Source organism: Enoplosus armatus, chromosome 11 (assembly GCF_043641665.1).
Source record: "Enoplosus armatus isolate fEnoArm2 chromosome 11, fEnoArm2.hap1, whole genome shotgun sequence".
Taxonomy (NCBI): domain Eukaryota; kingdom Metazoa; phylum Chordata; class Actinopteri; order Centrarchiformes; family Enoplosidae; genus Enoplosus; species Enoplosus armatus.
The window spans coordinates 17,463,167-17,488,825 of NC_092190.1; the positions used below are offsets into that span (position 1 = coordinate 17,463,167).

General features: G+C 41.0%; 5 protein-coding genes across 5 annotated transcripts; all 5 read left to right on the forward strand.

Annotated features, from left to right (window-relative positions):
* The first annotated feature begins 1,150 nt into the window (after positions 1–1,150).
* Positions 1,151–2,128, forward strand: LOC139292673 (olfactory receptor 10J4-like). The gene has a single exon (XM_070915034.1). The coding sequence runs from the start codon at positions 1,151–1,153 to the stop codon at positions 2,126–2,128; it is 978 nt and encodes a 325-aa protein (XP_070771135.1).
* A 2,196-nt stretch (positions 2,129–4,324) lies between these two features.
* LOC139292674 (olfactory receptor 10J4-like) lies at positions 4,325–5,302 on the forward strand. Its single transcript, XM_070915035.1, has one exon. The coding sequence runs from the start codon at positions 4,325–4,327 to the stop codon at positions 5,300–5,302; it is 978 nt and encodes a 325-aa protein (XP_070771136.1).
* A 4,616-nt stretch (positions 5,303–9,918) lies between these two features.
* On the forward strand, positions 9,919–12,436 carry LOC139292675 (olfactory receptor 52E8-like). The gene is made up of 3 exons (XM_070915037.1): positions 9,919–9,930; positions 10,048–10,681; positions 12,114–12,436. The coding sequence occupies exons 1-3, from the start codon at positions 9,919–9,921 to the stop codon at positions 12,434–12,436; spliced, it is 969 nt and encodes a 322-aa protein (XP_070771138.1).
* A 1,040-nt stretch (positions 12,437–13,476) lies between these two features.
* On the forward strand, positions 13,477–14,424 carry LOC139292677 (olfactory receptor 10G4-like). Its single transcript, XM_070915040.1, has one exon. The coding sequence runs from the start codon at positions 13,477–13,479 to the stop codon at positions 14,422–14,424; it is 948 nt and encodes a 315-aa protein (XP_070771141.1).
* A 3,269-nt stretch (positions 14,425–17,693) lies between these two features.
* Positions 17,694–18,626, forward strand: LOC139292470 (olfactory receptor 4B13-like). The gene has a single exon (XM_070914815.1). The coding sequence runs from the start codon at positions 17,697–17,699 to the stop codon at positions 18,624–18,626; it is 930 nt and encodes a 309-aa protein (XP_070770916.1). The 5' UTR covers positions 17,694–17,696.
* The last annotated feature ends 7,033 nt before the right edge of the window (positions 18,627–25,659 follow it).

Consider the following 25,659-nt stretch of genomic DNA (forward strand, 5'->3'; position numbering starts at 1 on the left):
AAGGAAACATGAAGACTATTCTCTTTTTTGTAGCATGCAGCCAACAAGGTATTTGTTTTGTTTGTCTTTATTTTACTTTGGTAAAATGTTATTCCACATGCTATGCATGCTATTGTTGGTGTTAAGCTAACATGGGCATCGTAGAAGAAGAAATGGAGACAGTAGAGGCCTTCCTAGACAGTAGCAAGAAAGCCACTTGTGTCTGCCTGTGCTTCGAGGGTATTATAAACTGTATAGCTGAAAAATACATTGCCGGCAACAACTTTTAGGGAGGACAGCATAATTGGACAGATTGAAAATTCTGACCCGATGATGGCATTAACTAAAAACCTATTGTACCAAGTTATTATAATTTACCCTGAGAGAGGGACGGCAATGCTTAATTCAAATTTCATGGCAACATATTAAATAGTTGTTGAGACATTTCACTCAAAACCACAAATGTCAACCTCAAGGTGGTAATTAAGGAAAAATCAGTCATTAGGATTCATCATCTGTTGTCCTAATCCATACAGTAGATTTTCAGATATTTTACTAGTAAAAAAAGCTAGAGGTAAATTTAGGGAATCACCAAAGTTATTAAGATACATGCTCATGGATATCTGTACCAAATGTCCTGGAAATCCATCCAGTAGTTTTTTTCACAAAATAATACAAATGTCAACCAAAATTTTACTATTGTTATTACAGCTGTTTATTATTATAGAATTGTATAGTTAGTTTGCTATCACTTTCATGTAGCCATATTATTTTTTGTATATCAGTTTTGTGGGGGGTTTTTTTATTGTGCAAAATAAAAACTAAACTAACAAATGTACTAACTAAACCTCATCTCATGGTGGTGCGAGTCATGAATGTACAAAGTTTTGCCAATATATCTCGTTTTCCCCAGAGGTGAAATATGTGGTGATATCTACCAGGTTGTACAAGATAAAAGACGTTGAACACCTCCCAGAACCCACAGTTGTGGTTTATCTGTGTATATCTCACTAATACCAAAGCGCAAAATATGGATTCAATTCTTTTTTCAATTTTCAATGATTCTGCCTGTTCAGTTTATGTTGATTTTTCAGAGCAGTGACAAGAGGTTGTACAAGAACATACATATATATTGTGTCTTTTTCTCACAAGACAGAAGCCCTTTGACTTAATGGAAAACAGCACTCTCTCTTTTTACTTCAACCTAACCATGTTCATGAACATCGGACACTACCGTTATCTGGCCTTTGTCTTTTGCCTCCTGCTCTATGGCTTTATTGTGTCTGCAAATCTTTTTATGATATTGATAATATTACGGGAGAACACGCTACATGAGCCCATGTATATTTTCATTGCATTTTTATCTGTCAACTCTCTGTACGGTTCTACTGGTTTCTTCCCCAGATTCCTCATGGACCTTTTGTCGGATATTCATGTGATCTCTCGTCCAGCTTGTTTCACTCAGATCTATGTTATTTACACATATGCTTCCTATGAACTGACCATTCTCAGCATTATGGCATATGATAGATATGTTGCTGTTTGTCATCCTTTACACTATCACAGAAAGATGACCTCTAAAACTGTTTATACGTTGGTATTTTTTGCTTGGGTCTGTCCAGCCTGTTACCTTACAGTAAGCCTTAATATGGTTGTCAGGCTTCCTTTATGTGGTAACAATATACAGAGGATATATTGTGCCAGCTGGAATATTGTAAAATTATCATGTGTTACCACTGCTGTTACCAATATAGTTGCTATGTTGGGTGCCATAATTATAGCCTTCCTTCCTTTTGGTTTCATCTTGTACACTTATCTGAGAATTGTGGTTGCTTGTTGGAAAAAGTCATCAGAGGTCAGGGGGAAAGTATTACAGAGTTGTCTTCCACATGTTATTTCATTTGTGACTTATTCCATCACATCGTTCAGTGATACTGCCCTTAGCCGAGAAAATCTTGATGAGATAAATCCATTTGTGGCTGTAATTTTGTCACTAGAATTTGTTATCATTCCTCCAGTTCTGAATCCTCTTGTGTATGGCCTTAAATTACCTGAAATTAGGAGACACATTTTAAGGATATTATCCTTAAAACCCCAAACTAAAAAGAATTCCCATCAAACATTACCAGAGTCTACACTGACCATGTGAATGTTCTGTGTTGTGAATAAACCATCTACAGTAAAGGAGCAAAACCCACATAACCCATGAATAATGTCTATAGGTATAAAAAGCATCTGGTGTCCTAATCAACGTTCTTACTCTACGATCAGAACTAGGCTAATTGAAAATGTCTCCTTGAATTTAGTTTGATTGCAGTATTGTGATAACAGATGCAACCATTACGAATAACATGAATTCATAAATGTGCACGCTTTGGTTTCATTTGAGATTGATGTGAATTGTAATTTATTAGGCTACTAATGTTTATCATCCATCTTAATTTCTTTGTATGTCATGCACAAATATTGTATCTTACTGATAAGACTACATCTAGTAAAATGTATTCTTTGATATTTAACCCCCATAACAATTGGCGAATGTAACCATGCTTCAATTATATTCCTCACTATGTTCATGGGTGCCTGAGCAATGGAGCAACTGGAGCAAATACATCCCCATTACTCACTCATTTTACTATTTTCAGCAACTGACAAACCAAGTAATAAAAAAATCACACATTTTTGGACCACCCTTTGAGTTGGTCCAGTCGAACCTGTCGCTGATCGTTTGCTACAGCATGCTTTGGCTGTCAATCCACACAGGAGTCTGTTTACAAAGGTGAGAAAAATGCCATTTAGCTTAACTGCGATCATGGACTGAAAATAGAACATAGGAAAAGATGAGCCAGCATATGTTGAATGAACCTGCTTGGCCCACTGACTCCAGCCAAACTTAAATGAGGTGACATAAGAACATCAGACCCTCTGTACTGAGTGTTTTGTCAGAGTGATTGATATTGAGTGATTTGTTTATGCGCTCCCCCCTCTGCCTGTCGAACCAGCAGTAGGCTTTATTTTGTTCCCAGCCTTCATCCCCTCATGGAGAATGTCAGGTGCTCTACTGTGCGGTGCCACCGGGGCGAACATGGAGTTCAGTGCACTAATAAGCATGACGCCCGCTAAGTGGGTGTGTGTTTGGGGTACCGGACGGACGCAATGAGGGTATATATAGACTATATTCTGCTTCAGCTTCATCCCACTAGTGATAGCCCGAGAGGGCGAAGCCTACACAATATAGCGTGTTAGTTACTACTGTAACTCCAGGTTCTATGAGTGTAGGCGCAACCCTCTGAGCTCTGGGCCTCACTGGCTGAAGAAAAAGCTGTTTGTGGGAGCCGATTGTCCGTCTCAGTCCAGTTTATACACAAGGTGAACCGAGGTGAGGTCCACACAACAGGTGGGCGTGGAATAAAGTTTTTCAGGTGCTATACTTTTCAAATCTATACAACCTATGTGTTCATGATTGAAATTAATAAATTGTTTATAAGCGCACAAAATTCTTCATTCTTCATTTTGCTCCCCAGATGTGCACCAGATTGATGCATTCAGCTTTAAAATGTACACAATTTTCTTATGGGGGAGCATGCCCCCGGACCCCCCCCCCCTACACACACACACACACACCCGCCCCCCAAAGAAGAAGTGAACCGCTGTCGTAATCTTTAAAACCCAGGTTTAAACCTGGAGTTACCTCGCTAACCCCAAATCCTAACAACTCAGTGAAATATGGTAATTTTTGGCATCAGTGGTGTAAAGCGTGCGTGTATGAGTAGTGTGGGTGGTCTAAGTAAAGGAAAATAATACAAAAACAAACTAATCTAAAGTGAAAGCCATGTGGAAGGAGTCTTGGCTGCTGGATTTAAAATACTTAAAAACTCAATTTTGCAAATGTTTTAGAAGGAAGGAAATGCACTTGACACATTTGTTAGAGCTTAAACATACACACAATTAGTTTTGGTGAAAAATGTCAACTTTTTGTTTGTTTTCACAAAAACTCTGCACCTTTAACGCAGAGTCTCTAAAGGTCAAAGTAATCTGGCAGTCTATTGCCGGTATTGCAATCCCCAGAAGTATTTCACTAGCGTGGCCAAATCAGAAGCTTTAATATGCATTGTGGGGAAGTTCCAGACGTGAAATATGTGGTGACACCTACCAGCTTGGACAAGGTAAAAGACGTTGAACACCTCCCAGAACCCGCAGTTGTAAAACCAAAGTGCAATTTTCAATGATTCTGCCTGTTCAGTTTATTAAGACTGCTGATTTTTCAAAACAGTGACAAGAGGTTGTACAAGAACATACATATATATTGTGTCTTTTTCTCACAAGACAGAAGCCCTTTGACTTAATGGAAAACAGCACTCTCTCTTTTTACTTCAACCTAACCATGTTCATGAACATCGGACACTACCGTTATCTGGCCTTTGTCTTTTGCCTCCTGCTCTACGGCTTTATTGTGTCTGCAAATCTTTCCATAATATTGATAATATTACGGGAGAACACGCTACATGAGCCCATGTATATTTTCATTGCATTTTTATCTGTCAACTCTCTGTACGGTTCTACTGGTTTCTTCCCCAGATTCCTCATGGACCTTTTGTCGGATACTCATGTGATCTCTCGTCCAGCTTGTTTCACTCAGATCTATGTTATTTACACATATGCTTCCTATGAACTGACCATTCTCAGCATTATGGCATATGATAGATATGTTGCTGTTTGTCATCCTTTACACTATCACAGAAAGATGACCTCTAAAATTGTTTATACGTTGGTATTTTTTGCTTGGGTCTGTCCAGCCGGTAACCTTACGGTAAGCCTTAATATGGTTGTCAGGCTTCCTTTATGTGGTAACAATATACAGAGGATATATTGTACCAGCTGGAATATTGTAAAATTATCATGTGTTACCACTGCTGTTAACAATATAGTTGCTATGTTGGGTGCCATAATTATAGCCTTCCTTCCTTTTGGTTTCATCTTGTACACTTATCTGAGAATTGTGGTTGCTTGTTGGAAAAAGTCATCAGAGGTCAGGGGGAAAGTATTACAGAGTTGTCTTCCACATGTTATTTCATTTGTGACTTATTCCATCACATCGTTCAGTGATACTGCCCTTAGCCGAGAAAATCTTGATGAGATAAATCCATTTGTGGCTATAATTTTGTCACTAGCATTTGTTATCATTCCTCCAGTTCTGAATCCTCTTGTGTATGGCCTTAAATTACCTGAAATTAGGAGACACATTTTAAGGATATTATCCTTAAAACCCCAAACTAAGAAGAATTCCCATCAAACATTGCCAGAGTCTACACTGACCATGTGAATGTTCTGTGTTGTGAATAAACCATCTACAGTAAAGGGGCAAAACCCACATTACCCATGAATAATGTCTATAGGTATAAAAAGCATCTGGTGTCCTAATCAACGTTCTTACTCTACGATCAGAACTAGGCTAATTGAAAATGTCTCCTTGAATTTAGTTTGACTGTAATATTGTGATGATAGACTTCACAGTACAGTATGTAAAGTGAAATGTGTGGTGAGCACGCAACCATTACTTATAACATGAACTGATAAATGTGCACGCTTTGGTTTCAGTTGTGATTGATGTGAATTGTAATCTATTAGGCTACTAATGTTAATCATCTATTTTAAATTAAATCGTATTTCATGCACAAATATTGTATCTCACTGATAAGACTCCATCTAGTAAATTTTATTCCTTGATATTTAACTCTTCTCCTTAACACTTGATGTCTACAGATTCTCAGGATATTAATTGATTTCTATGAATTATAGAAAAGAAGATTCATTTAAATAATCTGCACGTTATGTTTATTTTACTTCGAGATTCTGATCTGTGCTTTCATGTTTTTACCAATGAATACTAAAATGTCTAGATACACACGGTGATCTCAGAGGCTTATGCCAACATAACAAATTCAAATTTTGGAAAAGCTGGAAGTCTCCAAGATCACAGCTGCAGATTCAGCCACACAATGATAAGGCTTATGCTCCCACTGTAGCCAGGCATTGTTAAAAGTAGTTCAGACAGAGCAAAAAAAACACAAACCAACGTTTTGTGCTTTCAGTGATTTTTCAGCTGCAGGCGTGTGGGTTTTCTGCATTTGGACATGAAGTGTATTCAAGAATTTGCTCAGATGTTGGGTTAATGGACTTCATGAGCCAAGCGACTAGACTAATTAGTTATTTGATGCTATAAAAAGAGGGTGTGATGTCATGATTGACAGCTGTGATTGACTGTGGTGTGCTTGTGATTGGGTCGGACGGTGTATGGACGGGACCTAAACCTTGCGGTTCCGTCCCCCGATCACTTCTGCGCAGACTCTGGCTCCAAATGACGTCAAGCCGTATCCGGGGTATTTTGGCTTCATTTTTGTACAGTGGGAGGAAGTGAGGACGCGTCATCCATCTTTATATACAGTCTATGGTCCGGACACAGAATCTTCAAACTGAGCTGAACATACTGAATCTCCACTTATCAGAATCAGAATCAGAATCAGAATCAGAAACTGTTTATTGCCAAGTAACATACATGACAAGGAATCTGTGGTCTGAAGGTGCTATTGTTTTGATAACAAATAAGTAGAATATAAAAGCTAAAATAAGAATAAGAATAAAAATAAAAATAAGATAAGATAAATAACAACAGTGCAGTGACCAGAATAAAGTAAAGTGTCCAGATAAAGTGTCCAGTAGGGGGTGGGTGCGTTAATGTAACGCAGTGGGGACAGGGGTGATGTACGTTAATATAACGTATAACTTGTGTTTGTGTTCTGGGGGGGGGGGTCAGTGAGAGTTTGTCAGGTGGACTGCAGAGGGGAAGAAACTGTTTTTTGTGGCGGGAGGTTTTGGTCCTGATGGACCGCAGCCTCCTGCCAGAGGGGAGGGGGTCGAACAGATGGTGTCCGGGGTGGGAGGGGTCGGCAGCGATCTTCCCTGCTCTCCTCAGGGTCCTGGAGGAGTACAGGTCCTGAAGAGATGGAAGGTTGCAGCCGATCACCCTCTCTGCAGAGCGGATGATACGCTGCAGTCTGCGTCTGTCCTTGGTGGAGGCAGCAGCGTACCAGACGGTGATGGAGGAGGTGAGGATGGACTCTATGATGGCAGTGTAGAAGTGAACCAACATTGTTTGTGGCAGGTTAAACTTCCTCAGCTGCCTCAGGAAGTACATCCTCTGTTGGGCTTTCTTGATGAGGGAGCTGATGTTCAGCTCCCACCGGAGGTCCTGGCTGATGATGGAGCCCAGGAAACAGAAGGACTCCACAGTGTCCACTGGAGAGTCACACAGGGTGATGGGGGCGGGTGGGGCTGCGCTCTTCCTGAAGTCTACAACCATCTCCACTGTCTTTGAAGCGTTAAGCTCCAGGTTGTTGTTGTTGCACCAGGTCACCAGGTGGTCAATCTCCCACCTGTAGGCAGACTCATCCTCTCCAGAGATGAGTCCGATGAGGGTGGTGTCGTCCGCGAACTTCAGGAGCTTGACAGACTGGTGACTGGAGGTGCAGCTGTTGGTGTACAGGGAGAAGAGTAGAGGAGAAAGAACGCAGCCTTGAGGGGAGCCGGTGCTGATCGTCCGCGAATCTGAGACGTGTTTCCCCAGCTTCACGTGCTGCTTCCTGTCAGACAGGAAATCTGTGATCCACCTGCAGGTGGGGTCAGGCACGTTGAGCTGGCAGAGCTTGTCCTGAAGAAGAGCCGGGACGATCGTGTTGAAGGCAGAGCTGAAGTCCACAAACAGGATCCTGGCATAGGATCCTGCGGAGTCCAGGTGCTGGAGGATGAAGTGTAGAGCCAGGTTGACGGCGTCGTCTACAGACCTGTTGGCTCTGTAGGCGAACTGCAGGGGGTCCAGCAGAGAGTCTGTGATGGATTTGAGGTGGGACAGGACCAGGCGTTCAAATGATTTCATGACCACAGAGGTCAGGGCGACGGGTCTGTAGTCATTTAATCCTGTGGGCCCTGGTTTTTTGGGGACGGGGATGATGGTGGAGGCCTTGAAGCAGGCTGGCACGTGGCATGTCTCCAGTGAGGTGTTGAAGATGTCCGTGAACACCGGAGACAGCTGATCGGCGCAGCGCTTCAGGCAGGATGGGGAGATGGAGTCTGGTCCAGCAGCTTTACGCGGGTTTTGTCTCTTGAAGAGTCTGTTCACATCTCTTTCAAGGACAGACAGAGGTGTCGATGCTGGAGGAGTGGGCGGCGCTGTGGGGGGCAGCTGTGGTGGTAGGAGGTGTGGGGCTGTTGGGCTGGAGCTGGTGGGTGATGATGTGGGGGATGGTGTCAGGACTGTCCCATTGTCTTTCAAAGCGACAGTAGAAGTCGTTGAGGCTGTTGGCGAGGCGTCGGTCGTTAGCAGAGTTGGGGGCTCTTGGCTTGTAGTTGGTGATCTGCCTGAGCCCCCTCCACGCAGAAGCAGAGTCGTTGGAGGAGAACTGGTCTTGTAGTCTCTCTGAGTACAGTCGTTTAGCTTCCCTCACCGCCTTGCTAAACTTGTACTTGGCTTCCTTAAACTCTGCTCTGTTGCCACTCTTAAACGCCTCTTCCTTTTCCAACCTCAGCTGTCGCAGTCTTGCTGTGAACCAGGGTTTGTCGTTGTTGTAACTCACCCTGGTCCGAGTTGGTACGCAGCAGTCCTCACAGAAGCTGATATATGACGTCACAGCCTCTGTGTACTCATCCAGACTGTTGGTGGCAGTCCTGAAAACATAAACAAACAAATATGATGTGATAACTCTGCAAGTATGATGTTACTGAACTATTAACCTTATAAACACTGCTGGTATAGGCCTAGTTTTGTTCTGAACTGAATGTAATGGCTTGAACTAGCAACATAGTGAATATGTTAACCCAATGGCAATCTCAGTTTTTTTATTATCATATGATTATGTATTATGCTCCTAACTCCTCCCATTACCTACACTTGTAGAACACACATGTTATTGACCCCTCGTTCGGTAAGTACAGTGAAACTACTGCAGGTACGACCAATATTATATGACATTAAGTTCCAATACTTATACTGAAGTTGGTTAGCATTTTATCATAAAACTGCTTACATTTTCCTCACAGATGCTACAAACTCTTGGCATTATTGCACATGATAGGTATGTTGCTGTTTGTCATCCTTTACACTATCACAGAAAGATGACCTCTAAAACTGTTTTAAGGTTGGCAGCATTGGCTTTGAGTTTTCCAGCCTTTGGTCTCATAGCCTGCATTTCCTTGTCTACCGGGCTTCCTTTATGTGGTAATGAGATACAAAAAGTGTTTTGTGCACACTGAAATGTTATAAAAATGTCATGCGTTACCACTGTTGTCAACAATATTTTTGGTTTTCTTTTAATCACAACTACAGCTTTCACACACCCCTTTTTGATATCCTGTACACCTTTTTGCAAATTGTAGTTGTTTGCTGGAAAAGCTCAGCTGAATTCAAAGGGAAAGTACACCACTCCACACTGACCAGCTACAGCAACCTCAAAGGGTCAATGAGAATACAGCTACAGGTGTAGACATTGCGCACCAGGAGAGGGTGATTGCGGTAGAGAGTGAGGAGTCTGAAGAGGTTTAAGTTGATTAAAAAGATTAAGCATCCGATTTACAAAACCTTCAAACTTACTTTTATGTTTGACAGGCAGTGTGTTATTTTGTCCAGTAAAGAACATACTACCAGTCCCCTTGGCCAGTTAGTTAAAATGTTCATTTCGGACACTGGGTAAGAGAATAACTGCCAAAGTAAACAAACAACAATTTAGGTTTACTGCATTTAGGTGGCCCTAACTGCAATCTTTTCTGTCTTGTAATTTTGACAGCTTTCCCCAGCTTATTCCAGCTCACTGATTGGATTGTTTGAATTCCCATGTTCACCATCTCATTATCTGTTGCTGCCATGAAAGGATATAAACTGATGTCAGAATGACAGCTCAGGTTGTCAGACACGGGATTGACAGACACAGAACTGGATGGCTTTCGTTCTCCAAATAGTAGGGTATGCAAATGCAATTTCCTCACAGTAGGGCATTCAAATAGTTGTTTCAGATTTAGATTGATGTAGTAAACTGTGTAATTATCAATATGATGGATAATGTTTCAATAATTACTATGTTTACTCTGTCAGGATTAAGTGGCACAGCAAACTACAGGGTTACTCTCTTTGCTCTCACTTTACTGTGTTACTGTGTGATTTGGCTGGCAAATGGAATCATTATTGTGACAATCATTGTCGATAAAAGCCTTCATGAACCCATGTACATCTTCCTCTGTAATCTCTGCATCAATGGACTTTATGGGACTGCAGGTTTTTACCCCAAATTCCTCAAGGATCTTCTATCTACCATTCACGCCATCTCTTATGGTGGATGTCTTCTGCAGGGTTTTGTGTTGCACTCTTCAGCTTGTGCTGATTTTTCTCTTCTTGTGCTAATGGCCTATGACAGATATGTGGCTATATGTCGACCACTGGTGTACCACTCTGTGATGACTAAACAGAAAATTGCCGTGTTTGTGTTTTTTGCTTGGCTTGTTCCTCTTTACTTGGTGTTCATGGCCACAATAACAACATCAAGATTGAGGCTATGCGGCTCACACATAGCAAAGATCTACTGTGTTAATTATTTGATTGGTAAACTAGCTTGTTCTGTCTCCATCTCCAACATTGTTATTCCAGCTTTTAATTATACTTTTTATTTTTTACACATTATATTTATTGTTTGGTCTTATATGTATCTAATCAAAAAATGCCTATTATCCAGTGAGAACAGAAGTAAGTTCATGCAAACATGTCTGCCACATTTATTATGTTTAATTACTTTAGTTGTGTGTTTGCTTTTTGATTTGTTGTACATGCGATTTGGCTCAAAAAAGTTACCACAAAGTGCCCAGAATTTAATGGCGATAGAATTTCTTCTTATTCCTCCAATCATCAATCCCCTTATATATGGTTTAAAAATGACACAAATAAGAAATAGAATTATACAGATTTGTAAACGTCCCCAAATTACGATCTTTTTCTGTGAGAAGAACTAACAATGTGTAATCAGCAGAAAGAAAGTTGTACATTATCTTCTGCCGAAGTTGTTTAGCACAGAAGTGCAAAGAACACTGCTAAGATCAAAGAAACAACATGTAGAAAATATTTTCCAGTATAGTTACCCTGCTATCGTCTGTATTAGTATCTTTGCCTGTGTCTTCCATAAATGTGCTATAAAGGTTTTCATTTTTCATCTTTGTTTTTTTTTACATTAATGTTGTGAGGTTGTGCATTGTAGACTTAAGATCAACTTTGCTGTCGTTTTTTAAATGTCTGACCGAAATGGAATCTGTTAAAAATAAAAGATGAAAGGGGATGTAGGACAACACATTAGAAAGATAGGCTTTAGAAAGTCTGTGTAAATAATGTTAAGAATGGACGAGTTTATGTAAAGCAAGTAAAGCATGTCTCTCAAAGCATAACATTAATATGCGACTGAGATTAACTGAGAAGTCAAAGCATCTGTAATTTTCTTTTTGCACATGCATGTGTAGCAGAGGAAAGACTCGCACTACGGATTGATGTCATCTATAAAACGCAATACTAATACAGTCTTAAACAAAATATGAACGGAGAAAACAATGTGTTTTCAAACAACATGCCAGACGACTCCTGTTTTAAGGCAAGCAATCATTTACAGTTAAGCTGTATTCAAGTGTCACCTGCTGTAATTTTAAATAAGTAGAGCTGCAACCCCTTCAGTTAGGGTAATGTGGAAAATTGAGTGAAGTTCCTGCTGCTGTATTAGACTACATTACATTAAACGTTTTTGTACTCGCTTAAAGTATGTACCAATACAACAAAATAGAGTTTAACGTCAGGGTGACCGGATACAGAGTTCATCAGTGAAATAAATGTGATGCAATATAATGTAATCAGGGTGAGAGCTATTGTGTTCCTGCATTTTCCAATTTTCTTCATTTCCTCAGTTGTACTTCTGTCTGCCAGAATAAAAGCCTCCCATCACATTTAAGTTTGCAGTATTTTGTTTTTTTGTTTTAGGTTAGGTGTACTGCTTTTCAGTGACCCAATCTTTTCTGTGTTGTAATTTGGGCAGCTCTTTCCAGCACACTGCACAGCTCTTTTTATTTTGGCCATTTTCTTTTTATTATTTGGTCTTATGTGTATCTGATCAGAACATGCCTGGCATCCAGAGAGAACAGGACCAAGTTCATGCAAACATGTCTGCCACATTTATTCTGTTTACTTACTTTAGTTGTGTGTTTGCTTTTTCATTTGTTGTACATGCGATTTGGCTCAAAAAAGTTGCCACAAAGTGCCCAGAATTTAATGGCGATAGAATTTCTTCTTGTTCCTCCAATCATCAATCCCCTTATATATGGTTTAAAAATGACACAAATAAGAAATAGAATTATACAGATTGTGTGTGGTAAACGTCTCTAGACCAGTACATCATCATCAGTGTGTGTTTTTCATAGTGATGCCCATTTATGCAATCACAAATTGTATATAGATACATATGTAGGTATTTCAATATCAATAAATCATTGTCTTGTCTCACATAAAGGTTATTTCTTTGTAGCTTTCTATGATCTAAAACACAGAAATCTGAAAGCACAATTGCTAATTAAGAATTCAGTGTCTTACTATAAATGAGTCAAGCATAGAGGTGGGCTGAGATGTAATTTCTTTAAAGATATTTTGGGGGATTTTTTTTGCCTTTATTAGATAGTGACAGCTTGGAGAGAGACAGGAAATGTGGGAGAGAGAGAAGGGATGATATGCAGCAAAGGGCCCAGATCGGAATCGAACCCAGGTCGCTGCGGTAAGGCCTCAGCCTATGTGTTACACACTGTAATCTACTGGGGCGCCCCAGAGGTAATATAGACCTTCAACAATAAATGAATTTCTGAACTAATATATTGCTTAATTTACAACAAGGTTGATTTAAAATTCAGTCTTTGTCAAAACGTATTGGAGCAGGCTTTCATCAGAGTAAGAACACAGCCTGTTGTCGTTGAAATTAGGGCCTGAATATTAACAATGTAGTGTGAAATTAAATGAAGCAAACTTTCAAATAAAAGCCACCAGTACAAACTGGAAGAGAAGCTATTCGACCCCAAAAATGTGAGGCATCCACATTACAAAATATCCAATTGTTGAAAAGGTGAACACATTTACTCAGAAGTGGATTGGATATGAACTCAGACTGTGCTTTGATTCCCTCTCTCTGACCTTTACCGCTTACATTCCCAGCTTGTGTTGAGTCATCAGAGAGAGGTGATTTAAACAGAGGCACCAACACTGGTAGGATCAGAAGACGCTCAGCACAGGATGATCGCTGCCTCCCTACAACTCAGGAACATGTATGTCAAAGACATTTCTCTGAAGTGATGCTTTATGATCAGCATATATTGAGGTTACAGAAGTGTGATATAAATCTATATTTAAATGAATTAAATTGTGCCCACTGACATAGTTTAATGGATAATGTTTCTGCACTAACGTTTTTTATACTTTCAGGATTAAATTACACAGTGCAGCACAGAATCATCCTCTTTGCCTTCACTTTACTGTTTTACGTAATTATTTGGATAGTTAATGTTGTTCTCATCATAACCATCATAGTGGACCGAAAACTTCATGAGCCCATGTACATCTTCCTGTGTAATCTGTGTATAAATGGACTTTATGGGACAGCAGGCTTTTACCCAAAATTCCTCATGGATCTCCTGTCTCCCTCTCATGTCATCTCTTATGCTGGATGCCTCCTGCAGAGTTTTGTGATACACTCATCATCTGGAAGTGACTTATCAATTCTAGCTGTTATGGCCTATGACAGATATGTGGCTATATGTCGACCACTAATGTACCACTCCATTATGACGACGCAAAGAATATCTCTGTTAGTGACTTTCTCTTGGCTCTTACCTCTTTGTTGCATGTTCAATAACACAATCACTGTTTTTCAATCAAAGTTATGCGGTTCACACATCCCAAAACTTTACTGTTCAAACGCACTAATTGGTAAACTAGCGTGCTCTACCTCTATAGCAAATACTAGTATTGCATATTTCAACATTGCTATTTACGTTGTCCATTTTGTCTTTCTTATTTGGTCTTATATGTTTCTGGTCAGAACATGCCGAACATCTAAACAGGGCAGGAAGAAGTTTATGCAAACATGTGTGCCGCATTTAGTCTCTTTATTAAATTTTGGCTTTGCTGTGCTTTTCGATTTAATGTACACACGATTTGGCTCGGGAATGTCATCACAGAGCCTTCAGAACTTCATGGCAATAGAATTTCTTTTAATTCCTCCAGTTATGAGTCCTCTGGTATATGGGTTAAAACTGACCAAAATTCGAAACAGAATTCTTGGTTTTATTCAAGAACAGAAAGAGGTTGTCCAGCCGAGGAAGCTCTATTGAGGGGAGGGTTCCAGCTGTCATCTCATCACCGCTTGAAGTGTTTCCAAATATTTTTTTCTGATTTAACTGTCTGCCAGCTGTGTCATGCATGTCATGATGGCTAGTACTCCATGATCAAAATGCTTTTCTCTTTTGTGTTCTGATTTGATCAAATTCCTTATTCCAGAGGCAATCTGTGCAGCTTCATTGTAGGCTTTAACTTTTGTTCTATCCCATTACTTGCTGTTCACATGACATCTAATATTTCAACATATTGTATAAAAACAAAACAACAACTGTATTGTTGAGGCTTGATTGCTATGATTCGGTTGGGAATGGGAGGCTATTGGGCAATCATTATTGTTTTAGTTACACATTCATCTAAAGCCTCTCCCTGAGACAATGTGCACCAGTAAACGCCGTACTGGAAAATCAAGAAAAATCTCTGTTGAGTATTGCCAGAAACAATACTAGCTTGCTACTAGCTTTATAGCTAAGGGAGGTTAGCTTGATTAGATTGGTGCTGCCTGAATATTTTGAAGAAGAGTGAGTGTTTAATTGTACCACACGTGTAACAAAACATCCGTGTACAATGGTTTTAATGCAGTGATTAAGTGGATTTATTTGACTTTTAGTACCAATATTCAGTTAAATTTTTGTTCATTTCTAATTTCAGAAAACCATGACAAAGTAACTCTAAAGATTAGTTCTACTTGATAGATAGACTGATACCACCATCAAACAACCAGCTAATGAGTTTGGTTGTTTGACCTAGGTTAGCTTTACTGGACCATTAAACAGAGTTTGAATTCCCTGGTGTTTTGTTGTTGTAGCCAAAGCTGTTATGTTGAAGGTGTAGGGAACAGACTTTGCCGAGGATGTAGCTACGGCACAGTGCAACCACTTACTCTGTATTTATGCTGTGATACTGGGAAAGTAGAATTTGAAAAGCACTTTATTGCTCTGAATTGAGACAGAGTCAAACTAGCTACAGTAAATATCTGCCATTAATAATAGTGTCATACATGTGTGCTAGCATTTAAATAAAGAGGCTAAAGTTAGCTAGCTAGGTAAGGGGCCTATAGCGTGTCATTAACATTATACAACAGGCCACACTGAAAAGCATGATGCTGCCCTCCACAATCAAGGGTTTGCTGTTTATTCTATATTCTTACATACAGTCCAGTTGAGTGGAGAAAGTTTATTGTTACTTTATTAATAGGTTGAAAATTAATTTCAGATGCAAAAACAGACTTGAAAGAGGAATGCAAAAGACCCAGATCTGACATCTCCCTGAATAACTGCTGCCTTTCACTTCTGTATTTGTTACATGAGAACACAACATGTTTCTCCAAATGTCCACACTGACACAGACCGTCTGGATGTTTGGATCTGGTTAGATCACAATGCCCTAATCTCCGCCTAGTTAGGACCACATCATCCCTTATCCCAGATTGCATCATCCACCTCTTACTTTTAACACGTGACTGCAGAGAGAAATAATGCCTACACCTTCGTTCTTCCGTCCACTCTTTTTGCCACAGAAGCTCAAATTTTTCTTTGCAAATGCTAAAGCATTCACAAATACTCAACCAAACCTTTGAATCAATAGTTTCCCTTAACAGAGATTCCTTAGCCCCTGAGTGTCCAGGTCAGCCCATATTCTCAATCCTAAACCAGTAGCATAAAAATCTCCAGGAGCAGGTCCAGACAGGCCCTGGATGATGTCTCATCTCTCAAAGCCAACAAGGCAGCTGCAGAATCCGAGCAGATGATACTTTTGGGGGGTTTGACCTGCTCTACCCACCACATGGCCCACAGAATTGCCAGTAGCTCAGCAGAAAAAAAACGTTAAAAAAAGGACATGTTATCAGATATGCTGCATACATCCCAAACCCAGTTTTCCCAGAGACCGTGTCATTAGATCCATCAGTAAAAATCTGCATACACTCTCCCTTGACTTGATTTAGATACTTGTAAACATGATTACATGAAAGATTTCTATTCTGATCAAGCAAAGATAGATGTACCTCAGGATCGGGAGGAAACCAGTAAGGAACAGGAGACCAGACGGACCCAATCACACTGTCTTGCTCAAGCCCAATGTTTACTGTCAGCTGTTTTATGAGGTGAAGGAAATTTGACTTCTTTTCCTTTCCTATAAACTCCCAAAAATCCTCCAAAAGGCATTTTGCAGCAGAGTTGGATTTTAGGCCACTTAACTTAACCCAATAATGGAGCCCAGTTTGTTTCTGCTGGTTCTTAAAGGTGATTCCCCCATTGCAACAAGTAAAGCAGAATGGGGGGAATAATCCTTTACACCCAAGAACCTGACTGCTGCTTCAGACACAAACTTAATTATATCAGACCTTGAATTCTTTTCGTGAGCACCGTATATCACATTAACCATAAATGCAAGAAGGTATTCCTTGTTGATTACCACTAGCGTTCCTCAGTCAAAGGCAGAAAGGGTTTCAAAAAACATGCCTGGTTAAAACTGTTCACACATTATAACATGCAATGAATACACATAAAAAAATATGTACTAAAACCATGCAATAAAACAGCAACATAATAAATAAAATCTCAGTCTTAAAACATGCGACAACAAATGTCCACAGCAAACCAGATACAAAAACACATGTATATTACCCAATATTTCAAGACATATGTTTGGCATCACTGCTCCAGAATTGGAGGACTGTGCATAAAAAGACAAAACTATTTATTGTACAATAAAAATGAAGTCAACACTAACATCACAGTCCTTGTGTCATTTGAAATACAGTTTGCTGAAGCAAAACAATGAAAAATTGCTTCAGCAAAATTGCATTCATTTGGCTTGATAAAGACTGTCTCTGCCCTCACCAGTTCACTAGCAGCTATGTAGCACATACACAAAAGGGCAATTAACTGACTTAATTAATTGACTTATCAATGGTCTAAAAAATGGTAAAAACAGTCTATTATGAAAATAATCAATGTTTGCAGCCTCAATGGAATGCATATTTTTTGATGATTGATCCAAAGAATAGTTTTTTTTTTAATGTTTTTCTTTTATGCCGTTGCTTTAATTTCTTCTCCAGTGTTACTGGACAAATTATCAAAGTTTGAATTCCCAGCTGTTTTGTTGTCGTAGCCAACGCTGTTATTAATAGGTGTTGTAGAGGGAAACCAGAGACAGAACAGACAGAACAGTGTAACCTCTTAATCCGTAATCACCTACTGTATGTTGTGACTCTGGACAGGTAGAATTTGAAGATTTGAAAACTGTGAAAATTTGTTTGCTAATCATGGATAATGTTTCTGTTGTAAGAATTTTCACTCTCTCAGGGATAAATGAGACAATTAATTACAGAATCACTATCTTTTCATTCACTTTACTGTATTACTGTGTGATTTTGTTTTTCAATATCTCTCTCATCATGATCATCATCTTAGATGAAAACCTGCATGAACCTATGTACATCTTATTGTGCAGCTTTTGCATTAATGGAATTTATGGAACCACAGGTTTCTACCCCAAATTCCTCTTAGATCTACTGTCTGCTACTCAAGAAATCTCATATGAAGGATGCCTTTTACAGGCTTTTATCATGTACTCATTTGCTTGCTGTGATTTGTCTATTCTAGCAGTTATGGCCTACGACAGATATCTGGCTATATGTCGACCACTGCACTACCACTCTTTCATGACTAAGAGGAGGCTCTCTCGGCTGGTAGTTTTCTCGTGGCTTACACCTTTCTGCATTTTCTCCATCAGTATTCTACTAACGTCCACATTGAAATTATGTGGTTCGAAAATTCAGAAACTCTTTTGTGTGAACTGGATAATTGTTCAACTTGCTTGCCCTGACACTGATACTGTTTCGAGTACTATTATTTCATATGCAACCATTTTCATTTATGTGTCTCATGGCTTTTTCATAGTTTGGACTTATATGCATCTTATTAGAACTTGTGTGAGGTCCAAAGATGACAGGGTAAAGTTTATGCAGACATGTGTGCCCCATTTAGTCTCTTTAATCACATTCCTTGTTGTAATAGTTTTTGATTTGATGTATATGCGATTTGGCTCCACAGATTTACCTCAAAGCCTTCAAAACATCATCGCTATAGAATTTCTGCTCATTCCTCCTGTTATGAATCCTCTAATATATGGATTAAAACTGACCAAAATACGAAACAGAATTCTGGGTTTAGTTTATGTTGAAAGAAAATGACCTCCTCCATTAAGTTTCATCTCTAATTTATTTATTCTTATTTTTTTTCTTTTGGGGACAATACAGATAAACATTAGTCTTTCACACATGCACTGCAACGCTGAACTTATCTAGATATTACTGGAGGAGCTGTATGTGAGAACGCAAATGTCCAAATCAGTTGGACTGGACATTAAACACACTGTACCCTGCCAGCACCCTCGTCTAAAGTCTGTGTAATGTCTCATTGAGCCCACGTGGGAATAGAGCAGGTCATTGTCCGGAGAATTCACACTGAGCGACCAAAGGGAGTATTTCCAGTAGCGTCTGACAAGACAATCTCCTGTTGTGTGTTGCATGTGTGAAAGAGTAACTCCGGACAATGTACCGACCTGATTCTCGGGACATTGTCCGGAGTTCATATGAGAAAACGACTAATGTTTCAATGGAAGAAGTACTGCAACAAATGATGATGTTGTAATATATATACGGCATCTAACTGAATCTAATTTGTGGCCCCTGTCCCTGGTTAGGCAATTAAATATAATGTTACAATGAAAAATTCAATGTATGAATGTACTATGATTCAGCAACAGACAAGCCAGTCCTTTCTTCTTTAAGTATGACCTCAATACTTGGTCTATACTGTAGTTGTAAGTTCATGTAAATGCTAATGCTAATAGATTAAGGAGTCATGATAAAACAGTAAATACTTTGAATCCCTTAGATTTAGCTATGCAGGGTTCTAAGCAGACCGTATGACATGCAGCACATGATAGAACGCTCATTACAACCATAAGAGAATTGCGACTTGGATTTGGACTTGCCTCACAGAGACTAGAGACTTGACTTGGACTCTAGCTCAAAAACTTGAGAGCTGACTTAAGTCAGTTACAACATTGTTTATGATGTTTTTGTGTTTTTTTTTTTTGCTTTTGCATGTATTTGATTTTTTCAGGGATATTTGGTTTACTCTTAATCACATTGCATTACACAGCATAGTAATATCTAATCATGGGCTTCTTTATCAAGAATTTCTAAACCAACCAGCTGCTTTTTGAGTTGACCATACAAATGTCTATTGTATGTGCCTGCTCTCTGTACCTAAACCTTTTAAATTTTGATTCTATCTGCTCCACGGTGGAACTGTACAATAAACAGAATTGAAATTAACAACACAAAGGGATAAAGGCTCAGACTTGTTATTGTATTAACTTAAACTTATCCCAGCAGATTTCACAGACATAAGTCATCCTGAAGAGGCCTTGTTCATGTAAAAAAAAAAAAAAAGTGCAAACCAGACAGGGCTATTTGCTATAGTCTGTAAATTCTCCAATCAAAATGACAGAATACATTGTTTATCATTGTCTTCCAAATCAGCACATTAGAGCGTGTTCTGATCTGACACCCCTGTCGGCAGGACAATATCTTCAGTCAGTATTGTTACATTTATAAGACTGTTTGCTGATCTGCCCCTGCTCCAGGTCCACAGGAAGTAGAAGGAGCTACAGAATTCAGGCACCACCACACCTGTAACAAAACATCCGTGTACAATGGTTTTAATGCAGTGATTATGTGCATTTATTTGACTTTTAGTACCAATATTCAGTTTAATTTTTGTTCATTTCTAATTTCAGAAAACCATGACAAAGTAACTCTTGAAAGATTAGTTCTACTTGATAGATAGATTGATACCACCATCAAACAACCAAACTAATTAGCTGGTTGTTTTCATCACTACATCTAGGTTAGCTTTACTGGACCATTAAACAGAGTTTGAATTCCCTGGTGTTTTGTTGTTGTAGCCAAAGCTGTTATATTGAAGGTGTAGGGGGAGAACAGACTTTGCAGAGGATAATCCATGAGAACACAACATGTTTCTCCAAATAATTAATACAACGAATTACCAAACAAATTGTGATGTTAACTGATAAAGTATTGTGGACTGCAAATTAAAGTACCTGTGTAGGTTTACAAACTAATCAGGTCAGAGTGTGAATTGGGATTTTATTACCCTGTGTGGCCATGGCCATCATCCCCCCCCCCCCCCCCCCCCCCCTTCAGGCCTCTTGCTGGAAGGTAGTCAGTTGTGAGGTTGTTCTTGCCTGGGATGTGCTGAATGCTGAAGTGGAATGGTTGCAGTGCCATATACCACCTGGAGATCCTTCCATTGGTATCCCTCATCCTTTCCATCAACTGAAGCGCTTTGTGATCCGTCTCCAGGGTGAATTTTCTGCCTAGGAGGTAGTACCGAGAAGAGTCGAGGGCCCACTTGATGGCCAATGCCTCCTTTTCCACTGTTGAATACTGAACCTCCCTTGGGAATATTTTCTGGCTAATGTATGCAACTGGATGGCGGTCACCTGGTGGTCCCTGGAGAAGCACCGCCCCCAGACCCCTGTCGGAAGCATCTGTTTGCAAAACAAAAGGTTCATCAAAATTTGGACTGTACAGAATGGGTTTCTCACTCAGTGCTTGCTAAATGTCATGGAAAGCTGCCACTGCCTCCTCTGTCCACTGGACCCGATTGGGACACTGGGATCCAGTCCAGTCAGTAAGTAGAGCTGCCCCGGCGGAGAATTGCGGTATGATGGACAGAAGAAGCGTTATGTTTGTACTGACGTACTGCAGAAAGTGTATTGCTTCACTTCCGGTTTCTGTGTCACTGGTAGTGTGCATGTTTGGCTGCTCTAAGCTCAAACAAGTTCAGAATCAGAATCACTTTATTGATCCCCGGGGGGAAATTGTACAGTACCGGTGCTCCCATGCAAGAGTAGAAAGTAGCATAATTTAGAACTAAAAGTTTGTACAAAATATAAAAATAAGAAATAGAAAATACAAAATATACACATTTACAGTATTTAAGTGAAATGAGGTAAAAATATATACAATAACAATGTATATGTATGTATGTGTTGCACTAAAGTGTGTGACTATATATGTATTGCACTTAAACATTTTGAATAAATAGTGAGGTGGTGTATGAACAGGTGAGGTAGATACAGATACGGATTTCCAGTCTCTTCCTGAGTGTCTGACACTCAGAGAGAGGAGTTAAACAGTCTGATGGCCACAGGCAGGAATGATTTCCTGTGTCGCTCAGTTGTGCATTTGGGAGGAATGAGTCTCCCACTGAAGGTGCTCTTGTGTCCGACCAGTACGTCATGGAGAGGATGTGAAACATTGTCCAAGATGCCCCGCAGCTTAGACAGCATCCTCCTCTCTGACACCACCGTCAGAGAGTCCAGCTCCACCCCCACAACGTCACTGGCCTTGCGGATCAGTTTGTTTAGTCTGTTGGAGTCCGCCACCCTCAGCCTGCTGCCCCAGCATGCAACAGCATAGAGGATAGCACTGGCCACCACAGACTCATAAAACATCCTCAGCATAGTCCGGCAGATGTTGAAGGACCTCAGCCGCCTCAGAAAGTAGAGACGGCTCTGGCCCTTCTTGTAGAGGGCATTGGTGTTCTTTACCCAGTCCAGTTTATTGTCTACGTGAACTCCCAGATACTTGTAATCCTCTACAATGTCCACACTGGCCCCCTGGATGGAAACAGGGGTCATCGGCGCCTTGGTCCTCCTCAGATCAACAGTCAGTTCCTTTGTCTTTGTCACGTTGAGCTGCAGATGGTTCTGCTCGCACCATGTGACAAAGTTCTCCACAGCAGCCCTGTACTCCTCTTCATCACCCTTACTGATACATCCAACTATTGCTGAGTCGTCAGAAAACTTCTGAAGATGGCAGGTCTCAGTGCAGTAGCTGAAGTCCGTGGTGTAGACGGTGAAGAGGAAGGGAAAGAGGACAGTCCCCTGCGGGGCCCCGGTGTTGCTGACCACTCTGTCTGACACACAGTGTTGTAAGCGCACATACTGTGGTCTGCCAGTCAGGTAGTTGACAATCCAGGACACGAGGGGGGCATCCACCTGCATCTCCGTCAGCTTCTCACCCAGTAGAGCCGGACGGATGGTGTTGAACGCACTGGAGAAGTCAAAGAACATGACTCTCACAGTGCTCGCCGGCTTGTCCAGGTGGGCGTAGGCAGAGTTGAGCAGGTAGATGATGGCATCCTCCACTCCAAGTCGGGGCTGATAGGCGAACTGAAGGGGGTCCAAGTGTGTCTTGACCAAGGGCCGGAGCTGCTCTAGGACGAGTCTCTCCAGGGTCTTCATGATGTGGGAGGTCAGTGCCACGGGTCTGTAGTCCTTGGAGCCACTGGGTCGCGGCGTCTTTGGAACAGGAACGAGGCAGGACGTCTTCCACAGCACGGGGACCCTCTGAAGACTCAGGCTCATGTTGAAGACGTGGTGAAGTACTCCACATAGCTGGGGGGCACAGGCTTTAAGCACCCTGGGGCTGACACCATCGGGGCCTGCAGCCTTGCTGGAGTGGAGTCTCCTCAGCTGTCTTCTAACATGGTCGGCAGTGAAGCACATTGTAGAGGTGACCGGTGGGGGAGGGGTGGTGTCGTCAGGTTGAAGAGTGCCGTCAGCCTGGGGACTGGGGAACGAGGTGTGAGGAAAGCTCTCACAGGGGGGTGGGGGGCTGTGAGGAGCAGGAGGGGGAGGGGGGAGTGGAATAGGTGAAGGTTGGAGGCAGACAGCGGAAGAGTCATGGGGGGGTTGAGCAGGGCCCACAGAGTCAAATCTGTTGAAAAACAGATTCAGTTCGTTGGCCCGGTCCACACTGCCTTCAGCTCCTCTGTTGTTGCTCGGCCTGTAACCCGTGATAGTCCTCATTCCACTCCAGACCTCTCTGGTGTTGTTATTCCACTCCAGACCTCTCTGGTGTTGTTAAGTTAAATTTGTTTGTCATATATTTCATTACAGCGGCTAATCATCCGCTAACCACTTAAACGCACACTAGTTCTGCTTAACACTGATAGCTCTCTCCTTCTTTTAGCAACTTTTTTGCTAATCTCACATTCATTTACACACTATTCTGTCTGTTACATTAGTCTAGCAGCTAGCGATGGCTTCTCTCTCTCCTTCTCCCTCTCTTGCTCTGTCCTGCTCGGTGTGTCAGATATTTAGTTATTCCCCCACCTCCTTTAGCGATAATGGTAAATGTAATAAATGTAGTTTATTTAGCGTGCTGGAGGCGAGGCTCAGCGAGTTGAAGGCGCGGTTCCACACCATGGAGACGGCTGTAGTCAGCCAGTCCCCAGTAGCAGGTGCGGACTGACCTAGTGCAGCTCCTACTAGCCGTCCCCCGGCAGTCCCCAAGCAGCCGGGAAGCCAGAGAGGCTGGGTGATCCCTAAGCAGACGCCCACGGTTCACCACCAACCACCTCATGTTTCTAACAGGTTCTCCCCACTCAGTGACACACCCGCTGAGAATCAGATTCTGGTAATTGGCAGCTCCATAGTCAGAAACGCGAAGTTAGCGACACCAGCGACCATAGTGAAATGCATTCCTGGGGCCAGAGCGGGCGACATGGAATCAAATTTAAAACTGCTGACTAAGGATAAGTGTAAATACAGTAAGATTGTTATTCACGTTGGTGGTAATGACTCCCGATTACGCCAATCGGAGGTCACAAAAATTAACGTGGAGTCGGTCTGTACATTTGCAAAAACTATGTCGGACTCCGTCGTTTTCTCTGGGCCCCTACCCAATCTGACTAGTGATGATACAGTATGTTTAGCCGCATATCATCATTCAACTGCTGGCTATCGAGGTGGTGTCCAGCAAACAATGTGGGCTTCGTAGATAATTGGTGGACTTTCTGGAGGAGACCTGGTCTGATGAGGAGAGACCGCATTCATCCCACTTTGGATGGAGCGGCTCTCATATCTAGAAATCTGACCGACTTTATTAGTGAACCAAAACCGTGACAACCCAGAGTCCAGACCAGGAGGCAGAGTTGCAGTCCTACACGCTTCTCTGCGCTTCCATTAGAGCAGTTACCCACTCAAAACCCCATAATGACTGTGTCGGTCCCCCCGACCACTTAAATTAATTCAATCAAAAATAAACAGGAGAGGACTCATTAATAAAAACTTAATAAAAATTAAGACCACCACTGATATAGGCCAAAACAATAGGAAGTGTGGACTGTTAAACATCAGATCTCTGTCTGACTCTGTCTAAAGCGTTATTAGTAATCACAATTTAATCACACCCTCGCCCTGGTTCTGACATATGGACAATTGAACATCTAATTGTCTTTCCACAGAATCCTTTGTTATCGGACCATTATCTATTAACTTTTGAATTCTTATTACTGGACTACACACCATTAGGCAAAAAAGCCTACACCAGATATCTGATAGTGCTGCAGTTAAATTTAAGGAAGTGATTCTATCGGCATTTAAACCTTTAGTCAGCACTTCTTTACTAGACATGATCAATATGACTGAATCTTAACAGGCCACACTGTACCACAGCCCTTTAAAGTAGCTGTAATTAAACCACTTCTTAAAAAGCCCACTCTTGATCCAGAGGTTTTAGCCAACTATAGACCTATATCTAACCTTCCCTTTCTCTCCAAGATTCTTGAGAAAGCAGTCGCCAACCAGCTGTGTGACTTTCTACATGACAATAAGTTGCTTGAGGACTTTCAGTCAGGTTTCAGAGCTCATCATAGCACAGAGACAGCACTGGTGAAAGTTATAAATTACTTTCTAATTGCATCTGACAAAGGATTTGTCTCTGTACTTGTTTTGTTAGACCTTGGTGCTGCATTCGACATCAGTGACCATCATATCCTATTACATAGACTGGAACATTTAATTGGCATCAAAGGAACCGCACTAAGCTGGTTTAGTCAGTCATGGAGTTCCACAAGGTTCTGTGCTTGGACCAATACTATTCACCTTATATATGCTTCCTTTAGGAAAACACTCCATACATTTTCATTGCTATGCTGACGATACCCAGTTATATCTATCGATCAAGCCAGAAGAACCTCATCAGCTAAGCTCCAAGCTTGCCTTAAGGACATAAAGACCTGGATGACCCGCAATCATCTGATGTTGAACTCAGACAAGACAGAGGCTATTGTTCTTGGCCCTGAACACCTCAGAAAGAATCTAAGGATATTGTTACTCTA

What these genes read in the sequence shown, in the direction of transcription:
- LOC139292673 (XM_070915034.1), top strand. Translation starts at nt 1,151, where the DNA reads ATGGAAAACAGCACTCTCTCTTTTTACTTCAACCTAACCATGTTCATG.
- LOC139292674 (XM_070915035.1), top strand. Translation starts at nt 4,325, where the DNA reads ATGGAAAACAGCACTCTCTCTTTTTACTTCAACCTAACCATGTTCATG.
- LOC139292675 (XM_070915037.1), top strand. An exon ending in TATTCCAGCTTTTAATTATA is followed by an intron (nt 10,682 to 12,113) that starts CTTTTTATTTTT and finishes CACTGCACAGCT; the next exon opens with CTTTTTATTTTGGCCATTTT.
- LOC139292677 (XM_070915040.1), top strand. Translation starts at nt 13,477, where the DNA reads ATGGATAATGTTTCTGCACTAACGTTTTTTATACTTTCAGGATTAAAT.
- LOC139292470 (XM_070914815.1), top strand. Translation starts at nt 17,697, where the DNA reads ATGGATAATGTTTCTGTTGTAAGAATTTTCACTCTCTCAGGGATAAAT.